Source organism: Trachinotus anak, unplaced genomic scaffold (assembly GCF_046630095.1).
Source record: "Trachinotus anak isolate AG129_WGS33_773 ecotype Australia unplaced genomic scaffold, CSIRO_AGI_Tana_v1 ptg000009l, whole genome shotgun sequence".
NCBI classification, from domain to species: Eukaryota; Metazoa; Chordata; class Actinopteri; order Carangiformes; family Carangidae; genus Trachinotus; species Trachinotus anak.
The window spans coordinates 20,520,310-20,542,201 of record NW_027273860.1 but is presented as its reverse complement, the minus strand read 5'-3'; the positions used below and the strand labels follow the sequence as shown (position 1 = coordinate 20,542,201).

Here is a 21,892-nt window from a genome sequence, read left to right as displayed (position 1 = left end):
CCCATATTGTATATTGAGAGACTTCCATGTTTCTCTTTGATATACGTATATATATATATATATATATATATATATATATATATATATATATATATATATATATATATATATATATATATATAAACAGGTCTATGTTATCTATTAATACTGTGCAAGTATTAAAGCCCGTATTCACAAATTGTGTTACTTCTATAAATTTGTGATGTCACAACGAAACAGTCACCACCCTCAGCCATGCCTCTAGCCCAACCCACCCAGACCCCCATCCAGCCTTGCTAGATTTGTTTTTTTCTGAATGTGTACCTGAAATCTGCTATATTTTTATTCGAATAGTCAGAAAACAGTCAGCCAATCAGAAGAGAGTCTCAGAGCCTCTCCTCTGATTGGCTCACCAATCTGTTGTTGCTAGAGCTCCAGACAGAAGCCTGAGAGAGGAGATGTAAAACTACACTGAGATGGTTTTTGGTTCTTAAAACCACAAATATATCTTCTGATGGAGATCAACACGTCAAATAAAATACTGGGAAAGTGTATGTAAAACATGGGACCTTTAATTGTTTCAATATAAATTCTTAAAATGACTTTCCTGCAATCTATGTCTCGTACTTCACTAAAAAGTCTAATTTCAGTGTTTATGTGGTGGAGATTTCATGTTTCCACATCTTCCAGTCCAACAAAATCCTGGTTGGACGTCCCTCCGATTTAAACTGAGGGCAGAGAGACGTTTCTTCTTTATGAATATGAAAACAGCTTTCTAAGATCAAATTCTGCACACACATCATTCTGCAAAAGTCAAACATCCAAGTGAAGTAACAAAAAATAAAACACATTTCTGAGTGAAGATGGTCCTGAAATAAAAGCTTTTTTATGTTTTTTTAAAAAAAGATGTTTTCTTGCAAACCTCTGGAGATAACTAAAAAAATCATGCAGTGAAACCCCAGCATCATTTGTATTTTTATTCATTCTCGTTCATCTGATTTGGTGTAATTTTTTTTCTACATTTTATACAGAAAAAAAAATAAACAGAAAAGTTCTCAGGTCTGTCTAAAACAGAAAACATAAAACAGTTTTGCGTCTTTTAACACCAAAAAAAAAAAAAAAAAAAAAAAACCAGTACTGGGATAAAGAAGATTCACTGGCACCTGTGGTTTCAGTGAGGTTGTACTACTCTCTAGTGGTTACCTCACACTATTGCAGCAACACAAAAGTGTGGGTATGAAATTAACTCAAAGCCTGCTCATTTATTTTTCTGTGTATATTCAACAAATTACAACTTCTTTTTATTGCCAGAATTTTTTTTTTTTTTAAACTACATTTGAGGCCTAAAATGTATTTCTCTCCCCTGTCGAACGAAAATATTTCCATTTTCTTCAAATAAAGAAGTCATCTGGAATTCATCATTGACGTTTGTGTGTTTTTCTTTAGCTGGTGTGAAAACCTTGAAGGAGACGAGGCTGCATTCAGCATCAGGCAGCTCTGCCCATTATCATGTCCTAATAGCTTGCTCAATGGTGCGGCATGTTATGTGGGTTCACCGGTCAGCCACGACACACGCCATTAGCCCGAACAAACGTTGCCTTGCAATGCTACACAAAGCATACCTTATTTGTATCACATTAGCTCTTTGATGTGGCATAGCATATTATATCAACAGCTGCAATTTATCAAACAATTTTGGCATGGATTTGCTTCACTACCAGCACCACAGCAGCAGCAGCACCACCACCATCACCCATCTCCAGCTCTGCTCTCTGTTCCTCCATGAGAGGCTGCAGCAGCAAATAAATTAAACATGTGTCATTGAGCATGCTAAATGGCTTGCAACACATAATCATCTAAATAATTATGAGGCTGCCATTAAAGTGAGCTAGATGGATGACACGTGGGGCGTTACGGAAAAAAACTGGAGGTAATGGTGCAAGATTTGATATGGGAGAAAGGAGAAGATGGTGCAGGGATAAAGAGCGAGTGCAGTTTTCTGTGTGATTCTTTTCCGTCAGTCTTTTCTTCTCGCTGTTAAAAATCCCGGAGTCAAAAGTACTGAGGCACAATGGGGTGATTAGCCCAATCAGAAAAAGCAGTGAGGGATTGTGGGTAGGCTGTGGCACGGCTCACAGTCGTCTTTTTGTCCTCCCACATTTCATTAATCAGCAACCTGAGGCCCCACCGAAATCAGCTCAGCAGATTGGCAGCTCGCTCATTTGTTCCCATGTGGCAATCAGAGCGGGAAGGAAATCAGTTCGCAACCTTTATGCTATTAGCCGACATTATAGACCATCTCTTTGTGTTCTTTTTGTTACGCTTCGCATCATTTTTTTTTTTTTTTTCCATTGTGTGATCTGCTGCTGAAATATTATGTTCCTGTTGCCAAATGAGACCTCTATTCACCCGCAGACAAGGTATTATTTTGTTACCTGGTGGTAACAGAACCTCTCAATTTAATCTACCGGTTAAAAAATGAAAAGAAATAAAACACAGATGTTGCTCATTAGTAATCAGCATTGTTAAAATCAGCATCTCAAAGTCTGATATTTTATTGAGCCTTGGGTGTGAAGCAGCACGTCACCAGACGTGTGACTAGCACAATAATATTCTGCTCATGGAAGATATTGTTACACAACATTACCTCACAATGTCTGTCCATTGTCTACTTTACATGATCCCTCTTTAATGAAGCAGACAGCAGTAGACTGTAAATAGACTTAAACACAACAGCTCAAAAGCTAATGAGTGTGAGGCTGCTGTAGTTATATTTTATCAGCAGTATAATTGACTCACTGGGTACAAACTGGGACAAATATGAAAGTATGTACTGGAAAAAAAAAAAAGTCTGCTGGATTTACATGAAAGAATATGTATGTAGGTATGTGCAAAGTTATGTTTACTCAAAATTATTTATCTATGTTCAATATACTGAATTCTTAATAGTTGATGAAACATTACTTTTTAGTGGTAATAACACACATTAACAGTATGCATATGCTGCATGTATCGCACTTTTTAGAACAAGCACATTTTTCCCTCACGAGGACAACACGTTGTAACACTTTACACTACAACTGTAATTGCTACGACCTAATGCAACACTGTCAGTCCTAAAACAGCTTCCTCATGGCAACAAACCAACATCAATAGAGACTGTTCCTCAGTAGTGCAGGTGAAGAAGTTTGGATGTGTGTTTACAAATGTGTATGATGATTCATGGGTAATGTATGGTCTTCACACTTCACAACACAACCAAACTTGAATAAATATCAGTGTTCAGGGTTATTATAATATATATATATATATATATATATATATATATATATATATATATATATAAGCAATGTTTATTTTCTGCCATAAACCACAGTAAATTCTCTTCTCTATGCGTGTATGTGAGCGTGTGTCAGTTTTTTAAGTTGTGCTGAGAAGTTTTGTGCTTCACATTAACTCTCTCTGTGCAGTAACATGTGTGAGGCAGCAGCTCTTCTCCTGGGATGGATGAAGATTGAGCTTTTGTCCCTTAAGGACACAACATCTGCTAAAAAACTTTATCCCAGCGAAATGGAGCAATCTGAATGACAACCTCCAGCCAATAAACAAACAATCAGTCTGAGCCTATTGCACAAACCCGCTCAAACTGGGATGTGATTTCCCTCAGGATAAAAGTAGCGACAGTGCGATGCAATAAGGGACCGAGTTTGTGGTGCAAAATTACAAGCAGGAAATGTAATTTGACAGAGAGTGAGGTGCTGCTTCTGAGACCGGCGATCACTGGGAGATGAAATGGTGTCATGAGTGACCTCTGCTGGGAGGGAGCAGTTACATTCAGCCTCAGAGGTTTCATTAATGACTGTGTTGTGTCTCAGTCGCTGATAATTATTATATCTGTTTGGCACTGATCAGATTTGATATAATGGAGGGTTCCTAAGTCAGTTTTTCAGTGTTTTGTTTAATCCTCCACATCACTGAATAGATACAGTAACACAGGAAAGTAGAACCTTCTGTTTTACTAGCTGTTTCTGGCTTTATGCTAGGTTAAGCTGCTAGCTCCAGCTACATAATGAGTGTGCAGGGCGATGTGAGGGTGGTATCAGTCCTCTCATCTCACTCTCGGCAAGAAAGCAAATAAGTGTATTTTCCAAAATGTCAAAAATATTTCTTTAAATAATGACCATCACCCCAGACCAATAAGAGACTAGTTTATCCAGAGACTCATATTGGCCTATAAATTCTGAATTAATAATCAGCTGCCACACACCTGACCACACACATACTTTTTAACATTAATGGACACTTTTCAGTGGAAGAGTTCCCTTTAAAGCAATGAACTGTGATATTTTATGGTCAGTATACATTTATTTTCTCTCTAGCACCACACTCATCCAACATAATAATGATTCTGTCTGCATATGTGCAGTTCACTGAGAACTTTCCACTTGCTGTTACAAATACCCAGTGTCTGGTCTGTCTTTCTTGGAATTAAAGATTCAACCGGCTCAGTATATTACAAGTTGTTTACAGAAGAAAGGCTGTGTAGTTGGTCACTAGTTGGACATGGTGGACACTGTAGGTGAAAAGAAAAGGCAAAGAGTGCAGAGAGCAGCAACCTGCAGAAGAACAAATTCCCCCTGCTAAAACCCCAAAGAAAAACACTCTGCAAAAACATCTCTGCAATGGCTGCTTAGCAACAACGATGGAGACAAGAAAAGATTTACCACCAGAAGCAGTTACGTGGAGATGTAACAGTTTAAAGGTCCCATATTTTACACTTTTCCTGTGTTATTATTTGGAGTGTTGATATCCATAAGATGATATATTTGTGGTTTTAAGAACAAAAAAACCATCTCAGTGTAGTTTTATATCTCCCCACTCAGGTGTCTCTCTGGTGCTCTAGTAACAACAGATCAGTGACTGTTTTATGAGTGAGCTAATAAAAATATAGCAGATTACAGGTAAACTTGTTTTAAGGCTCAGTTTCTGAATACAGGCTGTGTGCATTTCTCTGTGGACTGAGGCTTTGATACTTTCACAGTATTAATATAGAACCTAGACCTGATCTATAATCCAAAAAGAACAAATCTCACTTCATATAAATGGGACCTTAAAACATACAGATATATATACTGTATATTAAAGGTCTGACTTTCTTCATAGAGTCTCATGCCTGGGGAACTTTACCTGCAGGCCACCACAGCATTTCTGCTCAGATGTCACATTCGTCTCTTAACACACTGTTAAATCTCACTGAACCCAGACCCAGACATGAACACATTCATTTCCTTTCACTGCAGTTTATTCAGCCATTCTCCTCACATTCAGTATCGCTCCCATTACAGGCTTTCAGGAATGAGCTAACAGAGTGTAACAGGCAGAGACAAAGACTCAGTTCCCTGTGTGAGCCAGCTCTTTAAATACACACATCTGTTTACTGTACAGATACAGTGAGAAAACAACACTGATGGCAACTTGCCAGCCAGTAGAGCTCTCTCTGGGCTGTTTACACCTCTATACATGGGAGATAATACTGGTGTCTCTTGTGCTTTTCTGAGTGGTTAATCGCAAGCTTAGAAATCCTGTCACTTAAAGCTGCAATTGATTCTTACAGTGGGCCGTAATCATGTAATCTTGTGTGCAATATGTTGTTTCTACATAAATAAAAATTAAAACATTGCACATTTGCTGTGTGTTTATGTTACATTCATTTATCACATGAACTAAAATTTCTCTGTCATCTGAATATTGCTTTGTTTCTACACCCAGATGACACACTGTACTGTAGCAGATGACATAATTTGACAGATACAGAGCTTCCGTGTTATGTGAAGCAAAAAGCTGAAGGCAAAAAAATGATGAGTACAGATAAAATACAAAATGAAGAGGCTGTACTCGAGTTTCCAGCTGGCAGCTTCATTTCTGCAGTTTCCAGCAAAGCCGTCTTCTCAGCAGCCCCGTGGAGGGAAACCGTATGATTGCTGTAAATGCCAGAGGGGAAGAAGGCTCGCTGATGTAACGGAAGCAATTCCCTTTCCCACAAGCAGGAGATAAAAAAAGAGGCGCAAGTTAGAGTGGAGCAGCATCTGCAGATAATGGAGAGCTTATCATTTATGATGAGGAAATTTTACACCTTTTACATTTTCATCAACAGAATTTTACTATAACAATACACAGATGTTATTTTTGACTCAAACATATATGATGATTTTGTAATGATCATACCACATAGAAACTACACTTGGCTGAGGGGGAAAAAAATGAATCAAACTGCAAATAAGTGCCAATGCACACAGACTTATTCCATGTTTTCAAAGTGATTTCATGCTTTCTTCATGACTTTCCTTTGCTTCAGGTTTGACTGTTGCTCTTTTAAGTACATCATCTTGTGTCCTCGTCCTCTGCTTCTGCAGTGGTTTATACTAACATTTTTGTGATGGTAATGGCTGGAAATGTGGATTAATTTCCATTTTCTTTTGCATATTTTCTCAAAATGTGGTTAGCCTTTGCACTACATTTGGATGGAAACCCAGCTATAGTTAACGTGGGCAAGTTGACTTTAAAGTTTCGCTCCAGACATGTTTGAAACTATGTAAAAATGCTCTGCTATGATTATTACTTTGTTTAACATGGTTTTGCCACATAAAACCACATAAAAAGTGACAGACAGAAAATAGAAAACTGAGACTCAGATGAGAAGTCTGTTGAGACCAGAATCAGAGACAAGCAGTGGCTGACACAGTGTTCGTGGTTGTGTTAATGCTATCTCGTGCTCTCTGTACTGACAAAGGTTCAGGTCTATCTGGCCCTGCCCCCACAAGTTGGAAATATGCATTCATGGTGTTGACTAATTATTTTGCTCATGATATGTCTTGTATTATATAAAAACATCATCACAAGGTTGAACACTTGATTTTCATCAGTGGGGGTCTTTAGAGGAAAAAGTCATTTGTCTGGGTGAAACTGATCTGATTGCTAACAGACTGGAAGTAACAATATAAGATCCATACACTAAATAGCAAATTATTTGTTGATCTCAGCCTTTTAGGTTACAATAACTACATTTCCAGTTTCATGCCGTTTTTTTTATTTTATTTTTTATCATTCATTTAAGACAAATATGTGATATATGAATATGAAACATATGAAAATGTGTTCTGTTCACTATAAAACACATAATGTTGTACTTTTATGAAGATTTTTTTCAAAATGAGAGAACAGCAATAACACACATTTTCTGTTGTTGACATACCTGCATACAAAATATTTGCTGGACTGCTTCCATCCTAAAAAAACTGTTCTTATGCAGTTTCTCTATGCAACAATCCTGATGGTAAAGATCACTGTCCTCCCTTGATCTTTGATCTACTACACACACTTCCCCCTGATCAGAAATCAGTGACGTCCAGATGATGCCAAATGTATTTCATTGTGTTTGGTCCTCTGTCTAATTCAGACTTCTCTCTGAGTGACTTTCTGGTTCCCAGGTCTTTGAAATTAGTATCAGACCCCAGGCCTAAAGATCCTTGGTCCTTTTTTTTTATAGGCAACTGCCTATAATTACTCATATTAAGTTTGAATAAGAATATCACCAAAAGTTTTTGAAGATTGTATTTCAGTATAGTTGCAGACAAGTGTATTTTGCCTTTTGTTAATGTAAACAAAATACACATTTAATGTCTTTGTGTCTGTAATTTGTTCTTGATGCCACTGGATGGAGACAGTGAGACAAAATCTAAATTGAACACTAATGTCAGAATATGTTGCATGATTCATGTTTGGGAATTGGGCACATTTACTCTAGAATCTGACCCAGAATAAGACCAGACCTAAAAGCACAGCAGATGTTCTCATGCAACAAGAATCAGCAGACACTCTCTCAATATCTCAGATTTATGTCAAATGAAAGTCACAGTCAGTCATAGGGTTTTAGGCCTCACTGAAATGAGAGCACTTCCTCATCACTCATAGTGAAAGGGTGGGTTATTTCAGTGATGCAATTCTTAACAGAGGTTAGTGAATTGTGCAGGCAATGCTCATCCTGAAGATAAATGAAGGATATCCAGTTTCATATTTACTGCATCAAAGTGCATCAGCAATCAGATGAAGGATACTAAAAAATAACACATCTGGCTTATGAGAATAATAGGCCTTTAAACATGACACAGGTAAAAGAGGTGAACACAAAAGAGCAGTTGTGGAGCATATTGCAACAAAAGGCAAAAATAACATAAAATATGTTAATTAATAGGCAACATGTGCAAAAACTACAACAATAATACTTTTACTTTACTTTATCACTTTATTCCAGACACATAGGTCCATAGCATAATAATAATAATAATAATAATAACAAAATGACATTACAAAAAGACTATGACATATTTATTCTCACCCTTGTCTCTTTGTTTTTTTTTTTTGTTTGTCAGCAGGATAATAATAATGATAATAACAATAAAACTAATAATAATATTAATACTCACTACTAATACTACTACTAATAATAATGGATACTGTCAGTTTGTCATGAAATCATGTTTGGACGTTGATGTAAAACTTCAGATATTTCATGGCGCTGAGATCTGAGCTGGTGCAGTTTAGTGCCGATCCAGACACGTGTGTGATGGTCTGGCCTTGGAGGAGGTAAAGGCTCCACTGACTTCCATCCTAGCTTGTTTAGTTGTCACTTATTCGCTGCATTGCAACGCTGATAATCCACCGATGAAACACTGACAGACTGAAGCAGTGTTTCTTTTTCCATTTATCAATGAGCTGCGGCCTGTTTGCAGCTGTCCCCAGCTGCTGCTGAACAGGAATGTAGTCAAGTAAACTTAGTTTAGATCGGTTTATCCCTCACCTACATCTCTGAGAGATGAGAACCTGCCGATAACGCCCCGCCCATATATCCGTCTCAAATTCTCCCATTGGTCCAAAATCAAAGCGAGCCACGTAAACCGAGCTCTGATTGGTTGGTGGCAACGCCAATCGCTCTCCCACAGTCACTATGCTAATCGACGAATAGATGCGGAACAGGGGGAAGGAGAGCATAGCGGGCATACGGGTAGAGGGGGCGGACGACCGGTGCCCTTCATCATTTCAGCACATTTTTATACTGTCGGGGGTCCGTTGTACTATTTTTCAAACGGGACTGGGATAAATACTGAACCGCTGTGAAGATGGCGCAGCCAGACAGCAAGAAGATCTTCTTTGAGAACCTTTCGGGAGCGGGGAAAGCCATCGCAGTGCTGACGAGCGGGGGGGATGCTCAAGGTAAACTGCCCAGACACGCTTCCTCAGCATCAGTGTGTCGGTGTGTACAGGCCCGCTCGGAGGGCGAAAACACACGACTGCAGCTGTGACATGCTGGTCTGTCCTCGGAGAGAGAGGCCAGCCCTGCATCTGTAATAGTATGCTAATCAGGAGCAGGAAAACTGTAACGCTATGACCAGTCATTCAGGAAGCCCGCCAGTTAGCATGCTAACAAGAGACATCCTGCTAACTCGCTAACAGCATCGTCCTCCGTCACTCATTTGTGACATTTTTGTTCCTGCGCACCGTGACAGCAGCTTAGGGAGCTGCTGCCAAGGTCGAGCCGTGCCGTGCTTTTCCGCTTTCAGGCCAGCCTTCATTACCGCATCGCAGCTCAGGAGCTTGCGTTGCCTTTTACTGAACTCTCAGGCTGATTAAGTTGACTGAAGCGGTGACTGTCGCTGAGGTGCAGGCCACTGCACTGCGGCTCGTACCGGGCGACACGCAGCTCACCGAGCAGACGCTGTCGGGGGGGGCAGAGACGAATTAACGGCGTTCACACTCATAACGCACTGGTTTCAGCGGCAGGGGACTGGAGCTTGCGGTTAGCAGTCACAGTGTGGGCCGGCGGTGGGGATGCCCGCATCCTGCGTAAGTGATGAGCTGCATATATCCCCGCTGCGTCTCTCCCAGCCGGGCGTGCGTCAGGGAGGGGAACCCTGGTCATGTGCTCACCGTCTGGTCTCTTAATTTGACCGGTATACAGTTACACACGCCTCCCACCCCGATGCAGAGCACGGTATTTCAACTGCGATGAAGTGTCACAGTGCAGTTCAGCAAAAAGAGATGTATTATCCACAGAACAGCCGTGCAAAACTTAAGCTCTGGTATTAATTCTGAAGTTCTTAAGTTTTTTAATTGAAATGTTAGATTTTAATAACACTGAAATTTCAATGAAAGTATTTGACCATGAGACAGAAGGCGGCAGCATTTAAAGTGCTGTAACATACTGAGGAGGTCACAACATCTGATCTACTATATCATTGTTATGAAACCAAACAGGTTTCATCACAGCACTGCAGTGTGTATCCATTAAGTTCTGTCAAATCGCCTCTTATACTGAGTGCATCACTGTGGACTGTCTCAGTCTCTCAGCACACAGCAGGAAAAGCACAAGCGTAACTGACCATGAATCTGCTTTGTGCAAATGTCCCTCTAAGTCATGGCAGTGTCACAGTGACCCTGCATGCACCGTACAAACTGAATCAGCAGCATTTCCACCTGTAAATTATGTGACGTGTCGCAGGTCAGAGTGTCGTCTTTTGGGAAGCCAACCTGGAAAAACTGACTGTCAGCCAAGGTCTAGCTCTCGTAGGCTCAGGTGAAATAAATCGATCTGCAGTGGGTGGTTTTAGGATGAGGATTCAGTTGGCTCACACATACACACACACACACACACACACACACACACACACACACACACACACAGAAAAAGGCACAGTTGACCCCAGAGCAAACCAGTGAGGCTGTGGCATGCATGACAGGAGCTGAGCGTCAGAGTCAGGGTATTGTGTGGCGTTGGCTTAGTCCTTTCACTCACGCTGCATGAGAAAGTGTCAGTCATGCAGAATGAGACGGCCAAACTTAGTGACTGTTTGCTCGGTCAAAGACTAAACCTAAGGAGAGATGAAGAACACATGGGTTTAGTCTCTGTGTGTCTCTGACATTCAGATTCAGCTTCCTCTGTCTCTCCTGAGTGTGGCTAAACGGGGCTGTTCATTTGAACATAGTTATATAACGGAACAATAGGTCATGGGCCGTTACACTGGACAGTATGGTGAATAGCTGATCTCTCTCTGCTGGTTCTGTAACTTTCCATGTAGAGAAAAACAAACTCAGACACATTACTGAAGGTTTTCTCCTTTTACCGCCCTGTTAACTTTACCACTGATTCAGAGTTTTTTCGCTTTCCTTTATAGCTGTTTTTCTGGCTGCTGCGATGGGTTGAAAACTTATGTTGCCTAGTAACATCACAACTTGGCTGCCATTAGAGCTGTAGCTTTCACCAGTTTACACAGAGAAAGGAAACCCAGTCCTTTCTTCTCTTGTTTATATCTCCCTCAGTCAGCCAAGTTCCTGTCTGTCTGTTGTGGGTAAAGCATTATCTATTATTCTCACTGTCAGCGTTTAAGCTAACCTGCCATTGACATTCAAGTCACAGAGCAGTGTCTTATTAGTTAGAGTTCACTTGGACTAACCACAGAGTAATTGAGAGGCTGCAGCAGGGGCAAAGAGACCTTCTGACCAAAAATGGCTGTGTGCTGTGCTGAGAGAAAAAAAAAAGAAATTGGCCCACATAGCCTGTGCTTCTACACACCCTAACTCATGTCGCCTAACACATTTAAGACACATAAATACTCACAGGGAGTTGAAGATTTAGCTGCAGCTCTTCAGTGGCAGAGATGAAATAAATATCCATGCGGCTTAAACTGTGGAACAGCCACGCAAATCAGGATTTTACAAAGATTTGCTACAGCTGAAAGTGGTGCCTTTTTTCTCCACAGCTACAGCTTAGTTTACCCCGCTCATCACGGCATGGTTGTGTTGCATAAAGGTGGCTCTACGATTGAGACTTCATTTTCTTTCATTCTTTCTCTTTCAGGGATGAATGCTGCTGTACGTGCTGTGGTTCGAATGGGGTTATATGTGGGTGCAAAAGTTTATTTCATTCATGAGGTGAGCCCATGTTTTGTGATGATCATTAAAGGTCCCGCATTTTACATTTTTACTGTGTTTTATTTCAAGTGTTGAACCATCAGAAGATATATTTGTGGTTTTAAGAACCAAAAACCATCTCAGTGTAGTTTTACACCTCCTCTCTCAGGCTTCTCTCTGGAGCAGGTCAGTCAGCCAATCAGAAGAGAGGATCTGAGCCTTTTAAGTATTGTCGTAGCACCTGTGCATAATCTGCCATTTCAAGAGAAATTTTAGCACAACTTTCACATAATGTGTAAAAGTATATATTTTTTTTTTTTTTTTTTTTTTAATCAACTTAATGTCACAGATCTGAATTAGTAACGAGTGTTTGAAATAAATGTACTTCATGCCAACACTAGTGTCCCAGTGTACGTGTATGAACACGGGGATGCAGCAGATGTTGGAGGAGCTTTGGCGGGGGCTGTACTCGTACTGCTTGCTCATCCTGTGATCCCAGCACATCTGTGTGTGTGGTGGTCCTGCTCCCTCACTGTGTTGTTACATAACTGAGTTGAGGCTTTGGCAGATGCCTCATATGAAGCGCCCCTCCCACTCAGGTACCACAGCGCTGTGGCAGTTCTCCTGCTTCTGCAGGATGCTGTATGAGGACGGGCAAACTTTAAACCAGCCATATAAAGATTACTAAGTTTCATTTCACTTCACTGTACTGTTTGATGACAAACCACTGATGCACATCACTCCAGCTGTCTGCCTAATGTTGTCTTGAATGTTTGTCTGGAAATCTCTTGTATTTATTGATGTGTTCTTCTTGTTATCAGGGATATCAGGGTATGGTGGACGGTGGGGAGAACATAAGGGAAGCCTCATGGGAAAGTGTCTCCAGCATGCTACAAGTGGTGAGTAATTGTGATGAGCAGCCTCACACCTGATGAGTTCACTGTGCGGACTCCACAAACAGTCACTCTCTCATCTGTGGATTTTTGTGTAAAGATTAAAAATTATGAAATAAAAATACAGTTACTCTGATAGTTAAGAGAAGGCGGCGTTTGTGGTCAGAGAGGTCATCGCCGAACATCCCAGCAGCCGGTGTGTGTTCAGCAGCAGTGTTTACTCTTGTCAGAGTGTCCTGAAGCAAGACACTGAATCCCATCCTGAGCCAAGTAAACAAGAGAAATGTTCACACTTGTCGCTGTTAGGGTGGGACTGTTATTGGCAGCGCCCGCTGCAAAGAGTTTCGCACTCACGAGGGACGTCTGAAGGCCGCTCACAACCTGGTGCAGCACGGCATCACCAACCTGTGTGTGATCGGTGGAGATGGAAGCCTGACGGGAGCTAACCTCTTCAGGGAGGAATGGAGCGGACTGCTGGGAGAGCTGGTGGAGAAAGGTACAGAGGAGAGATGAACCTCTTTAATTTAGGATGTGTTCAAACTGCATTAACAGCTTGTGATGGTGTTAAAATCCACTGGGTACCATTTACTGTTCTGTGTCTTCATACTCAGCAGCTCTAATACCCGTCATCTCTCTGTATGAAAGCCTGCACCCATGTCATTACATCCGCTTTGCCTGTGAACTTTAGCTTGTGCTCTGTGATCTGAAGCCCATTTCACACTCTTTCTGATTAGTAGATGCTCAACATTAACCTTTATTTTTAATAGAAGGCACCCACTGGTGTTTAAAGCGGAGTTGCTAAATACAACCTTTGGTAAGATCAGGAGAAATGTGTCTGATTCGGCCAAATTAAATATTTACACAAATGACCAAAGGAGAAGGTTTTAAATTCCTGACAGTGGCACCAACAGGATGAAGTCAAAGAGTCGCTCAAAACACAAAGTTATAATCTGAAGGGGTGTGTGTTATGAATCAGTGATGGTTGTGTTTAGGTTTTCCCCTGAGCTCAGCTGTTTCCATTGCTGCCCACCGTGTGATAGTATGAGAGGAACCTACAGCAAAATACAGTGAGTCAGACATTTTACTATCCCAAGTGGGGAAACAACACAACTGCAGCAATATACACAATACAATAAAATACACAACACTGTAAAACGGCAAACACATAAAACAGAATGATTTAAAAGGACAGTTTACAGGTGAGCTGACAGCTGAGTGATTAGGGCACACACCACCCGGTTCGACTCCCAGCCGGCCAGACCATTTGCTGCGTGTCATTTCCCTTCTCTGATCTGTCTCTACTACTACCCTATCAAATAAAAGTGTAACATGCCAAAAAATAACTAAAAATAATAAAAAAATTACACATGTAGTTTCAGCAAGGTCATTATTACACTTGGGATAAAGGAGTTTTTAGTTCTTTGAATCTTAGTTCTCTGAGGGAGGGGCTCAGAAATCAGAATGAAGGGTGTGGTTTGCGCAGTCCAATATGGATCTGGCCTTGCGGAGAACCTGCTGATAAAAGATAGTGGTCATAGGGGGTCAGTGGGACTCCTGTCACCCCAGCAGCCACCTTCACAATCTGACTCAGGTGTTTTTTGTCTTTCATGCTCAGGTTACCAGGCAAACAGACGAAAAGATTCAATAAAAGATTTATAAAATGACGTGATTCTGTTACATTAAAAACATTAAACTTCCCAAGGAAGTACAAACGCTGCTGTGTCCTTCTTGCACACCACCTCAGAATGTGCATCAAATTCATTGTCAGTGGCTGTTCTGAGATGTTACAGAGTCAAAGGAGGCAGTGGTTCAATCCTGACCTGCTGATCCTTTCAGGTCTGATCGAGGCCGACGCTGTTCAGAAGTACTCAGCCCTGCACATCGTGGGGATGGTGGGCTCCATTGATAACGACTTCTGTGGAACTGACATGACAATCGGCACTGACTCCGCTTTGCACAGAATCATCGAGGTGGTGGATGCAATCATGACAACTGCACAGAGGTGAGGAGGGGGTGGGAGTGGAGCATCTATACTGTTACATTTGTTAGTTCATGAAGAGCTGGACAAAGTCCAAAGTCCATGTGAGGTCATGATTAGGATACTTTATAATGACTGTGACAGAGCTTCGCTTTGTTGTAGCCTGAACACGACTGGACAAACATGGACATCTGTGGAGAATGCTTATCTACTTAACACTCTTCTGAACAAATTTAAGGTCATGCACTGATGAAAATAGAATGTCCGAGTATTTAAAGGAAAATTAAGAAGTTAAAATAAAACACAGGTTTGACCGTTGGCATGTCAGACATGTTTCCTACAGGCCATTTCCAGGTACAGGAACAGAAATCATTTCTGACTTTTTTTCACAGTTGTAGCGTGTAGTTTAAGTTCAAATAAATAAATATAAATGTTGATTGTAAAACGTGGTAATGAAATTCTTGCTGTGGAATATCTGTATTACTAATTTTCTTATCTCTCAGTCACCAGAGGACATTTGTGTTGGAGGTCATGGGCAGACACTGTGGGTAAGAGTGCGTATTATAAACTTTATAGCAGATCCATAAACATAATTCCTGAGGTCGGAGACAGAGACCATTATCTCTTCTGTTTATATACACATTGTTCCGTCTGTGTGTTTTTATCTGTAGCTACCTGGCCTTGGTGAGCGCCCTGGCTTGCGGGGCAGACTGGGTGTTGATCCCTGAGATGCCACCAGAGGACGGCTGGGAGGAGAAGATGTGTCAAAAACTGTCTGCGGTAACATGATCTTATTGATCTCCCCACAGTGAACCCACTGAACCATATTGTATCAGCCTCTATATTGTATAATATATCAAAGTTATTATTCTGTAACTTTCTCCAAGGAGTAAATCCTTGTTTTTTTTTTGTCAGAGAAGACTGATATGGAGGACAGTGTTGACTCTCAGTTGTCTGGTGTCTCACTGTGTTTTTTATGCTTTGGAAACATGACATTGTTCTGTGGTTCAGACCCGTTCCAGAGGCACAAGGCTGAACATAATCATAGTTGCAGAGGGAGCCCTTGACAGGCATGGGAAGCCTATAACCTCTAGTTTGGTGAAGGATGTGAGTACCTGAATGTAAAGAAAGGGGAAGCCAGAAGCACGGAGACTCAACTGATGGGGATCAGTTCACTGTGCCAAATTAACAACTACCCTGAATATTGTGTAGTACAGTTCTTACCATCATAATTGGAATCAGTATATTTAACAGGATCTTGATGTGAGTGGGGAAAAAAGGACCCATCTTGCCTCAGATGAGATAATCATGACGCCGGATACTAAGCCCATGATAATGCAGTGATGACAAGCAACAAGGCTGGCAGGATATTCCTGATTACAAAGTGCAAACATGCTGTAATGACATCTAGGCTTTTATTATGAAAGAATCTGTTGGCAGCTCCCAGTGCTGTTCACATCGTCGAGCCCCCGTGCTTCTGAAAGCCCACGTTACAGCCACGGTCTCAGTTTTTCTGTCATGTTGTTTCTCCACCACCCCTCCTTGTAGAATCGAGCAGGGATGAAAAGGCTGAATATCATAATTGTAGCGGAAGGGGCGATTGATCATAACAACAAGCCCATTACCACTGACTATATTAAGAATGTAAGTACAGAGCTTTGTGTTAAGAGTGTGGCAAGGTCCAGCTTCGACTGCCTCCTGTATGACCTCTACTACTGTACTGCTGCCCTGGTGTGGCTTTGACTCTGCTGTGTTTCTGGAATGCTCTATCAGACACACTCTCTAGTAGGGTAAGACAGCTTTCACCATACTATCGCTACAGCTGTGAGACCCTGAGCAGACACCCTCACTAAACCCCCCCCCCCCGGACATTTGGACAGTCAAATGTCATCTCTTTATAACTGCTTCACACATAGTTTATTGAATATGTTTTCACACATTCACTGTGAATTTGCTCACAGGGATAATTTATCACAGTATGTTGTGACCTTCCACTGACTTCCTTTGTAAAGCATTTTGTTTTTGTTCTGTTTTTTTACAGTACCTGAACTTTTCAATTTAACACAGCACTTCCTGTCTGGAACCTTTTGGGATATTCAGCACAAGCTGACAGCTCCCCACTAACATGACTGAAAAATTAGAATGGCTTGCTTGTGCTTTGCTGTTTCCCCTTCTCTTCAATGTCTCTGTTGTGGTTGTGTTTCAACGTGTGACGTGCTTATGGATTTTTGCATGAACTTTTATTTCACACTACAGTTGTGTTGCAAATAGGGGTGGGCAAAATGGCAAAAAGATCATATGACAATCTTTTTGGGTAGATCTGCATTCTGTTTTCTGCTCTGTTTGTCTGCTGGCCGCTACTCTTCACCTTCTGTTTACAAATTGTGTCACAACCAATCACACTTTTTTCTTAGTTCATATGGAGTATTAGTTTGAACAGCGCTATTTATTTATTTATGAAGTTCTCTATGTAAGTGTTTTAATTTGAAAGTTCAGTTGCTGCTAACCAGGTAGCCCTGGCTCGTCCCACTTCCTGTATCCCTGCCTGCAGGCAGGTCCCTCATCCCGTGGGTTCACTGGTTCATGTGCCACTATGGCACACTGAGGCTGCAGAGCAGAACAAGGACTGTCATCACCAGCTGCAGCTGCAGGCTGGCTGTTTAACAGTTAACAGTGGGCTGGTTAGCAGCTATTGAACTTTTGAAATTGAATATCTAAACATCAACATCTGTAGGATTCATCTGAAAAGTAGATCATATGGTGAAGTAAGATCCACGATATAAGATGGTCAGATCGCCCACCCCTAGATGCAGATGTAATTCTACCTTAGCTTTACTAATGTGCATGAGATGAATCAGTATCATTTCACATTAAGTATCTAGTTGTTAAATTTACAGTAGCATGTCCCATTAGAGGAAGAACACAATATGTTGCCATGATCACAGCTAAGACCTGTGCATTTTATCCTCCTAGCTTGTTGTCAAGTGTTTGGGTTTCGACACACGAGTGACAATCCTGGGGCATGTGCAGAGGGGAGGGACTCCGTCTGCTTTTGACCGCATCCTGGTACGTGCACCACTTCAGTTAAATAATACTACAATTCAAAGTATGGATCATTCATAGAGCTGCAACGATGAGTCGATTAATCAACAGACGATTCAATCTACAGCTATTTTGATAATTGATGAATCATTCTTCAAACTAAAATATGAAACACGTGCTGGTTGCAGCTTTTCAAATATCAGGATCTGATACTTTTCTTTGTCATACATGACAGCAAACTGAATATCTTTGGGTTTTGGATTGCGGATCAAATGAAAGAACCATAAGACCATCAGATTTATGTCTTTCTCTGCCTACAATATTGACCTTGTAGTCACTGTAGCCCTTATAGTATAAAAATGGATAGTTTTAAGCTGATGTAGCTGTTGTCTATGAGCTCATCATTTCAGGTGTTTGTCCAGAGTGTTTCCTGTTTAATCCTGTGTGTGTCTGAGGAGAAATGGCTCCAGGTTTTAGCCTAAGCACATTAACAGATTTATGCCCCAGCACGTGAAGCACTGGATCACAGACAGTGAGCAGCAGATATCTTCACATTTACCACAAACCTACTAAAAACCGAAGCAGAGAAGAAGATGCATGTAGTCAATTTACTCCAACGGGTCCAGAGTGAAAAGTAAACGAAAATTTAAAATCTGGTGAAAATGTTTTTGTAAAGAAAACACCATGAGTGTTCAGGAGAATCAAATGAGGCTTCAATAGTGCTGATAATGCATTTTTATGTGTGTGCGTTTGCTCACACAGGCCAGTCGTATGGGCGTGGAGGCTGTTCTTGCTCTGCTAGAGACCACAGCCAACACGCCAGCCTGTGTTGTCTCTCTGTGCGGGAACCAATCAGTGCGCCTGCCTCTGATGGAGTGTGTGCAGATGGTAAGTACTGGATTGAGCTGGAGGCAGGCCAAGACTGCCCCACACACACATACACGCACACAGAAGCTGGGCTGAGAGGAATTCTGCAAAGCACGTACCAACACAGGCCTCAGAAATGACTGTGCAGGATTCAGAGAGGCAGAGTCAATGGGGACGGGTTGGAGGGGCTTAAGTAATGATGACAAACAGCACAGCCCATTGGGCCTGGAGTGCCACTAATGTTCACAAGAGAGTTGTATTGTTTGAGAGGCAGTTGTGTCTGGATAATGATTATCCACAGCATTTGGCAGGGTTGGCAATGACTGCCAGCAACGATGATGATGATGTAATAGCAGCCCATCTTGCAGAGAAAAGCACAAAGGAGCTTTGTTGTTGTTCTCGCTTGACATGATTGGATTTTGACAGACAGAAGATGCTTTCTGATGTTTTCAGATGTATTGAAGTGGTTTAAGGATGGCAGGCAGTTTTTATCACAGGTCAAAACAAGGTTACATGTTAGTTTGTTTTTGGGCTGGAACAGATAATGACATGTTTAGTCTTTTATTGTTTCTCTCTGCACAGTAGGAAAACATTTAATCCTGCATGCACTGATTGTTTCATTTATAATAGACACTTCAAAGATCAGAGGCTTTGCCTGCAGATATTTGATTTGAACTGATACAAAATAAACAACTTGACACTACTTTTGTACACACACACACTACTTTTGTAATTACTGAGCTCAAACAGTGAAACCTCCTGTTTCCCTCAGACTCAGGAGGTCCAGAAGGCCATGGACGAGAAGCGGTTTGAGGAGGCTGTTAAGCTTCGGGGCAGGTATGGCTGACAGCCTGCTGGGACTGATCCTATGCACCAAAGTCATCAGACAGTTCGATACTACTTACTGTAGACACTAAGCTGCAGACTGGTGCTGTTTTATAGCACAGCACTGGACTGATGTTTTTACTGTGGATACAGTCAACAATCAGCAGGAAATAATCATTCTAATGCAGATAATTCAAAATACATCATTCTGTTTTCATGCATCTTGATGCTGAACATGTGCCTGTGTGTGAACATACTGAGTGTCCTGTGTTTTTTTTTTTGTTTTTTTTTTTTGCAGGAGTTTTGAAAACAACCTGAAGACATACAAACTGCTGGCTCATCGTAAACCAGAATCTGAACTCCCAACTGTAAGTTGCCTCATGACATCATGACATTTACTTTGGGACTGTTGACACTGACAGTGTTTTCAGCTTCGTTAACTCCTAACACTCAGCAGAAGTACAAATACACACAGACACACTAAGCTAGAATTGTTTTTCCACATGTAGCAGCAGTCCCCACCATGCCTGGGGTGCAGGTTGTTTTTGGAGAGTCGAATTAGCCTCCCCGAGACGCTGTGCTGTTTAATTTTTTATTACACAGTCCCGAGGACCTGCCTACGAATAATGACTCAGCCACTGCAGTCATGATGCATTGTGCTGCTGCTATTTTCAGAGATACCCTTGTAAAAACACGGCTCCCTTACTGAGTTAAGTATTCCAGTAAATACATGAGTATATTTCTGGGAACAGGTTAATTACAATATGCTAGTTATGTTGGCATCCCATTAGATATGGTGTCATTTGTTTTCCTGCTGTTCACAGGAAAAATACGGTGACTTGTAATTATGGTGAGCAGTTCAAAATAAACAGGTATCACCTGTGCTGTGTTTTCCACTGTGTAAATTTGAAGTTACTGATCTGTTCATATGAGGCCCAGGTTGCTCAGTGCTGGTGATATCAGATGGCATCTGGCTCCCCGCCGAGGGATGACTTGTTCAACCCTGCCAGGAGCTGCTGCAGCCTGCTGCTGCGGCTCCAAAGGAGGCAGCTTGCACTGAAGATCAGTGAGATGTAGAGGCAGCATGTCAGGCTCCATGCTGTGCAGCTCGCCTCAGGGTTTGGCTCCCCCTGCATGTGTGATAATGACCACTGAAGGCCCAGCATGTAGCCGAGTGCAGACCAGGAGCCATTTATTGATTCACTCTGCAGAGCTGGAACAACAGTACCGACAGCAACACCTACTGAAACACACTGTATTCATTGTGATGGTCACATTTTATGTGTTCTGTGCCTTCAGAGCAACTTCAACGTGGCTGTGCTGAATGTCGGCGCCCCTGCAGCGGGCATGAATGCTGCCGTCCGTTCAGCCGTCAGGGTGGGCATCTCCGAGGGGCACAAGATGTTTGCTGTCAGTGATGGGTTTGAGGGATTCTACAAAGGACAGGTGGGTACTCTGGCACTGATATTCTGGTACATGCAGAGATGGACAGAGTACTCGACCCCAGCACTTGAGTAAGAGTACAAATACTACCGGTCAAAATTTACTCCGTTACAAGTAAAAGTAGCTCAGTCTAAATGTTACTCGAGTAAGAGTAAAAAAGTACTTGCTTTTAAAGGTACTTAAGTATCCAAAAGTACATGCTTTTAAATTTACTTTAAGTTAAAATAAGAGTAAGAGTAAGAGTAAACTTCTTATTTTTCACATCAATGAATTACTATATTTTTTTCTAAATGAATTTAAGGACCTTTTAACTCTTGTTTCAGAGAATTAACTCTTTGAAACCACCTGCACTGATGTGCTTGCTTTTAGAACCACAGTGTTTTATAAAGCCTGCAGAAACACCTATAAGAACAAATACAATGAATGGGATCATAAGAGGACAGCAGATGTTGCAGATGCAGTGTTTATTAACAATCATTAAAACTGTAACCAAATGAACCTGCACCGTCCAACTAACTCTCTATCATTTAGCTAAATTGGGAACTGGAACCCCCTCAGAGACCAATGTTGTCCCCAGACCACTGGTTGAGAACCACTGCTTTACAAAAAACCACATCTCTGCTTTCAATAACTCAATGTTGAAGTCACTTGACTTTCCAGGAAGGACATGTACCAGTACAATATAGGAGCACAACAAACTCTGTCTCCCCATGTCTGTCTTGTGTGTCTCCGTGCCTGTCTCCCAATGTCTGTCTCCCCATGTCTGTCTTGTCTCCCCATGTCCCGATATTATTATCCACTTTTATGTAGATCCCAGTGGAGAGCGTGCACTGTGATAGGTTTCATTCTTTGACAATCACAGCTTGTGTCCAGTAGTATTTTAGAATTTAAAAAAAAAAAA

The 21,892-nt window shown here is 41.4% G+C and overlaps 1 protein-coding gene across 5 annotated transcripts in view; it reads left to right on the top strand.

The window, feature by feature from the left end:
• Nucleotides 1-8,974: 8,974 nt before the first annotated feature.
• Nucleotides 8,975-21,892, top strand: part of pfkpa (phosphofructokinase, platelet a) — a 31,825-nt gene continuing 18,907 nt past the window's right edge. For 2 of the 5 annotated variants that reach the window (XM_071485710.1, XM_071485712.1), the window contains exons 1-13: nt 9,008-9,249; nt 11,891-11,964; nt 12,765-12,842; nt 13,143-13,332; nt 14,673-14,838; nt 15,318-15,362; nt 15,486-15,594; nt 15,826-15,921; nt 17,788-17,880; nt 18,619-18,744; nt 19,496-19,560; nt 19,847-19,916; nt 20,848-20,994. In XM_071485710.1, coding sequence (XP_071341811.1) covers nt 9,156-9,249; nt 11,891-11,964; nt 12,765-12,842; nt 13,143-13,332; nt 14,673-14,838; nt 15,318-15,362; nt 15,486-15,594; nt 15,826-15,921; nt 17,788-17,880; nt 18,619-18,744; nt 19,496-19,560; nt 19,847-19,916; nt 20,848-20,994 — 1,353 coding nt within the window. In that variant the 5' untranslated portion in view covers nt 9,008-9,155. Of the gene's footprint in view, nt 9,250-11,890; nt 11,965-12,764; nt 12,843-13,142; nt 13,333-14,672; nt 14,839-15,317; nt 15,363-15,485; nt 15,595-15,825; nt 15,922-16,362; nt 16,459-17,787; nt 17,881-18,618; nt 18,745-19,495; nt 19,561-19,846; nt 19,917-20,847; nt 20,995-21,892 lie in introns of all 5 variants that reach the window. The other 3 variants (XM_071485711.1, XM_071485709.1, XM_071485713.1) reach the window with 3 other exon arrangements.